Here is an 8,775-nt window from a genome sequence, read left to right as displayed (position 1 = left end):
CATGGAGTCCATCACTATAACACAATTTTTTTGCCTGGACTTCTATAAGATTACCTTAGAACAGGAATGCAAGGGTATCCGTCAGCAGATAACACGTGAAAACCATACTTCAACGCTGATAGCGGTGTCGAATGAGCTGATAAAAAGCAAAATTATTCGAAATGGATTAGACTGTACACAATTAGCCAAGTTTTGGAGTTCGGCAGCTTTACGTGACTCAATTAAGTTTTAAAGAAATGCATCCATAGAATTTCCGTTTACATACAACTTCTACGAAATTTACTCCTGTAATTCAACAATGCCACCAATTTCAATTGTCACTTGCAATAAATGCCAGTTCAGCTGCATCAACTTGGCCTGATTCATCCGCATAGGAGAACTGTATGCATGCTCAATACCTCATAGTAAACAAATCTATCAACAGACCAAGCTGTAACTACACTTTTTCTAATCACTCCAGACTGCAAGTAAAAAAGATAGCTAGTCTAGGCATCATAGCGAGCCACGGGCTGATGGGAAATAAAAGCACTGGCTCTCTACTATGCAGAGAGACAGCATCCAAATATTCTCATTAAGAACATAAGAACTCAGCAGATTTGACTCAAGAGGAACTGTAACAGCATGTTAATTTTACAACACGATCAGTTTGAGCTACACGAGTTTTGTTCAACCTCATCTCTCAGCTCTTAGTGAACAAAAGCTTCTATATGTACTGGTCCGCTCCAAATCAATTTCAGGGAGCTTCTGCATGTACATGAAAACAGTTTAAGCCTAAACTTGAATAAGCACATGTCTGAGGGGTCTTGTGTCAAGTAGGAAGATGCTGATCCAACATTGAAGCTGGGTTGGCTTTCAAGCAAAACACAACTCACTGGTTACCAACAGCCCTTAAAAAGTCACCATCCCTTCATGCTTTTGGATACCTAAAAAACACATGGAAGCTATTTATATAAACAGTTCACCTAATACACACTAAAGTTGGTTTGAATTTCCAACTGTGAACCTGAGATCACTTGGAAAACCCTCCAAATGCCACAGTCAAAAGATAAATACTTAAAAAAAATTTGATAAAGAAACATATCGTAACCAAAAGTCCAACGTCTTCCCAAGTGATTGGAAGCTAAAATGTGAAAAGTTGGCTTTCCCTAGTATAGAGACAATTCTCTCTGCATAGGATTTAAACCATCCCTTAGGCTAAGACAGTTGCCTTAAAAAGAGTAGAACTCAGCAGACTTGATGCATAATACTCAGGAGGTATCGTGTGGTCCATTTCAGTGCCAGGAACAAATCCACCACATTGTCTTGCTTTGTATAGAAGAAATGATCTCTCTCTCTTTCTCCACTAATACTCTATTCAACAATCAAATTTCTTTATAAAAGAACTCAAACTTAACTACAACAGGAGGCCCGCTCACAATCTCATCGTTTTTCTTCTCCTTTTTGTTATGAACTATCAGCAATGAAACAGACATAACCAAAATGCGTAAGAATTGCAATGGCAAATGCAAATCTTTGCCCCTAAATTTAACATAAGAATATGACAACAAAAGCATAATACTATCTCTCAAACCCCAGATTCATATCTGATCTTACACACGATCTGTAAATCCTATACATGAAACACAAAGACTTGCTAACAGAGGAATGTTAGCAATTAATATTTATCTAAAAGAAAATGGTGCTATTCGAGGACACGGGAAATAGGAGATAGGAAGATAAAAAATTGCAAAGTAAAATCAAATCCACTAGATACACCTTAAAATCAAAGTAGAATAACAACAAATCAAAGCATCATAAACTTGATAGAAAAGAAATATGGTTTTCCAAACCAAATGAATTGAGTTGCAGCATGACTCTACCTCACCAACAATCACAACCCCCCCACCACCTTCCCCCTTTGATGTAAAGTGCCAGGATTTAATGCATATAAATTGTTGAATCAGCCAAACACAATGTCATGGAAATGCATCTAATTCAACAATAGAGAGGTGGATAAATAGCCTTATCAATTCACACCGAAACTATGTGAAACATTCCTAAATGTAAACATGTCAATGACGATAAAACCCCCATAATTCATCATAGCAAAAAACTACACCACCATTTTGTGTTATTAAAACTGATATGCAGGGCTGCTAAGCACATTATTAAACAATGTCATCCATTCAGACATATATCGCAACTACAAGATAAATAAACAACCAGTACAACAAAGATAGCTTCCACATTTATGCTTTTACTACTAAACATACGAATTCCATTCAAAAATACCAAAACTCTAACAAAGAACAAGTTAGAAACAATTTTTTTTTTTAAAAAAAAAAAAACTTCCCTTTGTCAAGGTGCTCTCGGGTCCGTCCCATGCTGCCAAACATAAACCAACTCATCCCACCCTGTGCTTGCCAACAACCCATCAACTAGGACACTCATATCAACCCCCACAGCAAACTCGGTATGATGATCATACCTCCCAACCAATGCATCCTCCACCATAAAGTCCCACATACAAACAGTCATATCATAAGAACAGGAAACCATAAAATTCCTATGATGGGGAGAAAACTTAACTTTTTTAACGGCATACCCATGTCCGTTCAAAACCGAAATCGGAGCTCTAAAACTCCGCACATCCCAAACTCTTATACTCTTATCCACTGATGCAGTAGCAATAATACAATCATCGTATTTATTCCAATCACAACACAAAATCTCAAAATCATGACCTGGAATTATCATCGTACTTCCAGGCTCACGCACGTCCCAGATTCGCAAAGTACAATCCCCTGAAGCAGATGCAAAAACATCCGTATGCCTAGGGTTCCACGCAGCAGAATAAACACAGTACGCGTGTTCTTTAAACGTACGAATGCTCGCCGGCCTGTCAAGGGTCCATAATTTAATGGTATCATCCCAGGAAGAGGTGATGAAAGAATCGCGGCGAGTGGGGTTGTAATCGACGGAGTGGACTTCACGCGTGTGCTCCTGGAGGGAGCGAAGCGGGTTTTGTGTTGGGGGTAAGGCGGTGTCGTAGAGCTTGACAGAGCCATCGGCCACAGCGGCGATTAAGAGGGAATCGTGGGATTCAGACCAGGCAAGGTCGTAGATGCCATCAGCAGTATCGAAGGAGATGAGTTCGGTGAGTGGGGAGGAGGGAGTAGGAGGCAGGGAGAGAACGTGAAGACGGCCATTTCCGAGGATTCCAAAGTTCTGGGAAGTGGCGACGGCGAGACGCGATTCGTAAAAAGGGCTGAACTTGACGGAGTAGCCGTTGAATGGGGTTTTGAAGATTGGCATTGGTGGTGGTCCGGGGATTTCTGTTATTTTTGGCCGAAAGTGGAGGAGTGAGTGAACAGTAAGATTACGAGAAGAAAATGGGCTAAACTATACTTTCCTTTTAAGGCCTTGAGATTTCGATCTTTCTTTGTTTCTGGTCTCAATTTCTTATCACCAATGATGGCCTTCTACAAAAAACAAAAAGAGAAAGCATTATCTTGTTTATCCAATCCAATCTATTTAACGCTGAGTTCCATGGTGAATACTTGAATATCAACCCTTACTATACATCTCACTTCTGTAACATTAATAACAACATCACTGGGTACTCTTGCCATATAAATAGAAAAGAATGAACAAATCTCAAAATATTAACACTAGATTTTAATTTTGAAGAAAGATCAAATAAGAGAGAAGAATTAGATTGAAGCTCAAGTCTTTATCTCTTAGTTTGATATTTACATAAAACATAAAAGAAAAGAAAAAGGAAAAATAAAAATAAAAATTCTTTTAATTCTGAATCAACTTATATCGAATTACTTTAATTTGCTTAAATTTTTTGTAACAGTGTGAAATTAAATCTTTTGGAGTATATTATGTTCATTGTTATTGATTTTTAATTAAACCCTTTTGTAAGATATTAAATTATGTGACTTATAGTATTTTTTAAAAAAATCATTAACACTGAAAATTCTAAATTGAATATACATCATATGCGTGTTTTGAAAATTGTGTTATATTTTGGGAAAAAAAATAATTCAATTCCCTTAGCTAAATAAATTTGCAAATATTTGATTATGTTGAAAATGTGGGCAAGTGTAATACAAAATTAATTAAGTTATAAATTATTTTTCATGGAAGGTCAGTATTACACATAGTTTTTTTTTTAATTATAGTTAATACCCAGTGATGAAAGCTACTATCAAAAGTTTAAAAGGTATCAGGCAAATACGAATATATCCTTTGATGTTTCTCTAGTAAAAGATTAATGACATTGTAAAGATTATGCTATGTATAAATGAAGGTAACCCTACCTAGTTACATTGTCTTCCATTACTCAAATATAGTTCTTCATTACTTATTTCATGTTTACAAGATTAATTTTCATATAAAGTGTACATGTGTTCTATTAGGAGTAGTTATAGACTCCACATATTAGGGCTTCAATGGAAATATATTCAACTAGGTTTTCTGCATTTAGCATTCTTCGTTGAATTACTTGAGATATGTTCTAGAGCTTTCATTCTCTTATTGGTTAATAGGGAAAAGCTCTATTGTGCTCTTTTTTGTTGGAATTACCCAAAAGATGAGTTTCACACAAAGATCGTGAAGGTTAAGAATAAAGTCGAGTTAAAGGCTATGATACCATATCTTGGAAGATTCGTGAAAAATTATAAGAAACATTTTGTACATAATATCAATTTTTTATGTCACAAGCTCTAGGATACTTCTAACATTTTTTATGTGTTCTCTAGATCTATAAGGCCATGATAGTTATTCAATTTAGCCTTTATGATGATATGGTTTTTGAAGAGGTTAGTGTGCAACACTTTTATGACAAAGTGGAGAGTATCGTACATGAAGGGGATGATGTTTGTCGCGCATGATCATCCCCTCAGATCGGGATCTTTGTGGTGATTGGTGGAAAAAACACGAAATTCTTGTTTCTTATCAATAAAAAATGAATGGAGTCGCCACCTAATATTTGGATCACTAGGAACCTTAACTGCTCCTAGAGTCTAGATAAAAGAAATTGGTTGTGTATAAAAAAAATCTATTATCCTTAGTACACCTTATTTAAGGTAAATTACATTGTTTATTTGTCTAAAAAATACTAAGGTATTGTATTTATTTTCTAATTGTTGGTCTATCTATTGATTAAAGTCGGTTCATACTAATAAAATGAACTATAGTTTTATAGGTTAAACCTACCCACTCTAACGTCTAAAATAAATAAATAAATAAAGAAACTGCTCTTTTAATATAAAAAATAAATCTAAAGAAACTGCTCTTTTAATATAAAAAATAAATCTTACATATAAGTTTATAATCTTGGAGATTAAAAAAACAAAATAAATTTTTGATATTTTTGAAATGTAAACCAAGTTCGCATGACTTTAATAAACTAGTTATTAAATTTAAAAATACATGCAAAAATATCAACAAACTATTTTTCTTGAATTTTGGAGGTTAAAGATACTAAATCATGCCAATGTATGTTTTATTATTTGTGCAAATATAATTTTTTTATTTTTGAGAGACTTGGCCATATGCACATGAAAAAAACATATTTTCATGTTTGAAATAAAAAATAATTTTTTTTAATCTTTGAATTTTTTTTGAGATTTTGAAGAAAAGAAAATATTTTTAATATTGTGTCTGTATTTTATAGTATAAGTCTATAATCCAATATTAAATAAATTGTTAGAAAACATGTAAGAGACCCCTAAATAATTTAAAACTGGTTCCTAATTTTTTTGGGAATTGTTTGTAGCTTGTTTGGCAAAAAAAAAAATCAATAAAATGAAATTATTAAGAATTTATTAGGACGTGTTTTTTAAACATACCTTGACAAAATAAATGTCTCTCTCTTTGTAAAATTCTGTCAGGCCAAACATGGTCTTAAATTTTGAAGGATCCAGCCCATCCAATGGGCTGGGCTCCATTCTAACCTATCCATACGGACTGGACTCAAGTTAAGCTGGCCAACAACTTGGTCCAAAGGCTAAAACAAAACCCCCTGGCATCTTGCTGAAAACGTGCAATCCATCTAAGAGAAAAGCCCAGCTCGTAACCATTTAAACTAACAGCCCATGCCCATAAACATTACAAATATAATTTTAAACATTGCAAATGATCCAAACCCAAAACTTCACAAAAAAAATCACAGCCAATTTAAATGTTCATTTAGTATTCATGTCTAAACCCAGGAGCAAGCATTTCAAGCCAACAAATATTACAACCTTATTCATGCTTTTATCAACTTACAAACATTAACTAGATAGCCTGTCCATCAACCAAAAAGATCATTAAGCATTGCTCTTTTCATAACCGACACAGTATGGAGTCATACCTGGGCCAAAATCGCTTGAGTTGCTGGTGCTAGCGCGTGTCACTCCTCTGCAACTCGGTTCCTTTGCTTCCAGGTGTTGCTGGTACTTTATCAGTGCAGCTATAATGAAACTCTCCGGATTTCCTTTAGATTGATGCTGAATACTAAGACTTAGCTGGGAAGAGACTCCTGTTGCTTTTTATGAAAGGAGCTGAAATTGTATGGCTTGAACCAAACTGTCAAGCTGAACAAAAAGGTTGCTACTGCTGTGGTCGTTCTCCAAGCCATCACGGTTGTATGACGCCACCTTCATTTTGCAATGGAATGGTCCTTCTGGTCTTTTGGCTTCCAACACTTTCAGATCTTCTCCTGCCCTCCGTTTCTCTATTCCTTGTTGCTTTAAGTGGTGGAAAAGAAGGTTTTTTTTTTTTTTTAAAAAAAAAAACTAGGGAGAATGATGATCCAAAGGTTGTTTGTCTGCTGGTGTTAACTGGGGGGGGAGGAATCACAAACGAAAGAAAGCAGCAGCGGGGGGGGGGGGGGGGGGGGGGGGGGGGTTTGGATGAGAGGGATTATAGTGATTTTAAGTCCAGGAGGTTTGGATGAGAGGGATTATAGTGATTTTAAGTCCAGGACTTGGTTTCTTTGTGATGAGTAAGGGTTTTTTTTTTTTTTAAGCCAAAGCTTGAATGGCAGTGTGGTTTTTTTACGGCTGGAACCAGGGATGGTGCACGCTACGCTGGTGCAGGGGGGAGCTTTTGGCTTTGGTTTTCTCCTTTTCTTTTCTTTAGCGAACAGAGGCTATGTAATGGTGCGAAGATTGTTTGTTGCCTTTGGTCACGAGGAAGGCAGTGTTGATATTCTTGATAAGAATATCTAGTACAAAGGCTATCGTCCCTTTTGTTCGAACAGGTTGCTTGATAAGAAGCCAGCCAATAATCTAGTACTGTCAAAACCAGGTTGTCAAAAACTGATCGGATGAGTTTATAGACAGACATTGCAGTCACTGTAAGGATGACCCCTCGGCGGGAACCATGTTAGGGTGTAGTATGATATAGGGCTTCCAGGAGAGAGTGTCTTTTGTCTTAATTGAGGTAATTGAGGTATGAAGAAGTATTGAGTTACTGTTTGTAGTGATTTTCTGAATATTATTTTTTAAATGTTTTTATGTTTATTTTTTATTAAAAATATTGATTAACAAAAAGTACTTTTCAGTTAAAGAAAAATTTGGCTTAGTTTTCAGAAAAGTATATTCCTTTTATTTTGAACGAAAAATACTTTCCAGAAGTTGTAAAAAAATTAAAAATATCATATTATTTGTTGATTATAACAAATTTGGTCCTCAAACTTATAATTGCTATATATTTTATTTTGAATCTTTTTTTTTAATTTCACCTCTTAAAATTTGATTTAATTTGATTTTTATATTAACTTTGGTCCTCATTTTTATGATTGTTATTTGCTTTTCTCTTATTATTTTTTTAATTAAAATTTTTTATCTATCAAATTTGATCCTTATTATTTTGATTGATACTTATTTTATTTGAAATAATTTATAAAATTGTAATTATTATTATTTTAATTTCATCATCTTTTAATTTTTTTATCTTTAGATTTGATCTCCATTATTTTCTTTATTATTTATTTTATTTAAGATAATTTATGAAATTAGATTTTTTTTCAATTTCATTCTCATTCAACTTTTTAATTTGTAAGATTTGTTCCTCATTATTTTAATAAACTTGAAAAAAATATTAATAAGTTATTTTCCAGCTCATTTTCCATAACATAACCAAACACTAAAAAATATTTTCAAACTTAATTTTCATGACACTACCAAATATCAGAAAATAATTCACTTTCCACGAAACTTTCCAGCAAACAAACATAGCTTAAATGACTTTTCAGAAAGGAATCCCAGTCAGTTCCCTCACAAGAGAATTGAAAAAAAAAATAGTGGTGCCTTAACGACACTATTTTGTTCTTTTCTTCTTTACTTATAAAGTGGTTCCTGATCCTTCAATTTCATCGAATTCGGTTAAGTTGATTTCTTAAGATGCTTTTCGATTAAGTTCCTAGTCATGTCAATTTTGACTCTTAATATTCGATGCCTTTTACAATATGATCCTTGGTCTTGGATATCTTTTATTATGTCCTCAATTAACCTTTTAACCTCCAACTTTTTTAAATTTACCCCTGATTTTAATCAATTTTAGTCCCTGAATGTGTGTATCTCTTTCACTTTGATCCTTGGTTTAAGGATTCTCTAATTTTCTCCTTAATTGGCCTTTAGACTTTAAATTTCTTGCAATTACATCCTTGATTGTACCAATTTAGCCTTTCAAAGTTCCAATTATATCTCTAATCTTCCAACCTTTGCTAATTGATCCGAATTAGTTCTCCAAATATGATTTTTCTTCAATTGAGTCTTCGATTGAATCCTCCCAACC

At 34.2% G+C, this 8,775-nt stretch overlaps 1 protein-coding gene across 1 annotated transcript; it reads right to left on the bottom strand.

The window, feature by feature from the left end:
* Positions 1–2,075: 2,075 nt before the first annotated feature.
* On the bottom strand, positions 2,076–3,544 carry LOC133702520 (peroxisome biogenesis protein 7-like). The gene has a single exon (XM_062126814.1). The coding sequence runs from the start codon at positions 3,292–3,294 to the stop codon at positions 2,338–2,340; it is 957 nt and encodes a 318-aa protein (XP_061982798.1). The 5' UTR covers positions 3,295–3,544; the 3' UTR covers positions 2,076–2,337.
* Positions 3,545–8,775: the final 5,231 nt, after the last annotated feature.

This window comes from Populus nigra, chromosome 9 (assembly GCF_951802175.1).
Source record: "Populus nigra chromosome 9, ddPopNigr1.1, whole genome shotgun sequence".
NCBI lineage: Eukaryota > Viridiplantae > Streptophyta > Magnoliopsida > Malpighiales > Salicaceae > Populus > Populus nigra.
Note: the sequence above shows the minus strand (reverse complement) of the source record. Positions and strands in the feature narration are given on the sequence as shown.